Source organism: Trypanosoma theileri (genome assembly GCF_002087225.1).
Source record: "Trypanosoma theileri isolate Edinburgh chromosome Unknown TM35_Tth_47_V1, whole genome shotgun sequence".
Classification (NCBI taxonomy): Eukaryota; Euglenozoa; class Kinetoplastea; order Trypanosomatida; family Trypanosomatidae; genus Trypanosoma; species Trypanosoma theileri.
In genome coordinates, this window is record NW_021639889.1 from 90,693 (window position 1) to 91,240 (window position 548).

General features: G+C 44.2%; 1 protein-coding gene across 1 annotated transcript; it reads right to left on the bottom strand.

Annotated features, from left to right (window-relative positions):
• Positions 1-178: 178 nt before the first annotated feature.
• On the bottom strand, positions 179-547 carry TM35_000471380 (uncharacterized protein; the record flags this gene model as incomplete). Its single annotated transcript, XM_029030398.1, has 1 exon — positions 179-547. A coding segment is annotated over one exon (369 nt), but the record flags the coding sequence as incomplete, so codon positions are not given.
• Position 548: the final 1 nt, after the last annotated feature.

A 548-nucleotide genomic window follows, 5' to 3' on the forward strand; every position in this document is an offset into this window, starting at 1 on the left:
GGAATTATTAGAAAAAGAACACACGCACACACGTAAAAGTAAAAGAAAAGATATTCGAATTAAAAGAGAATGCTGGTAAACAGATTATTAATTCATTCACCCATGGGGGATATACGCAATTATGATTTTATTATTTTAACCATTATTATTATTATTTGTTCTCAGATGAGCCCACCGTTCAGTACAGGGTAACGGAGAACAACACAACAACAATCAGCAGCGGTGCTGCAGTGCGCATCCACAGAGGACTGACACTGCTGTCAACATTACCCTTCATCTGCATAGTGGGAGCGATCTTGCTGATCGGTGGGTCGGTTAGAGGAGATGGAGTGGTGGTTGGTGCTTCGCTGTTAGTGTTGGTGATGGTGGCCGTTGAATCAGCATTGCCATTCTCTTGTGCAGCTGCTGTGGGAGAAGTACCTGGAGCTGCAGTGACTTCGTTACCGGAATTACCATCACTGGGTACAGCACTTTCCGCTGCTGGAGAAGGTTGCTGCGCAGTAATACTATCATTGACATTACTCATATCTGTGGGTTTTGCAGACTCA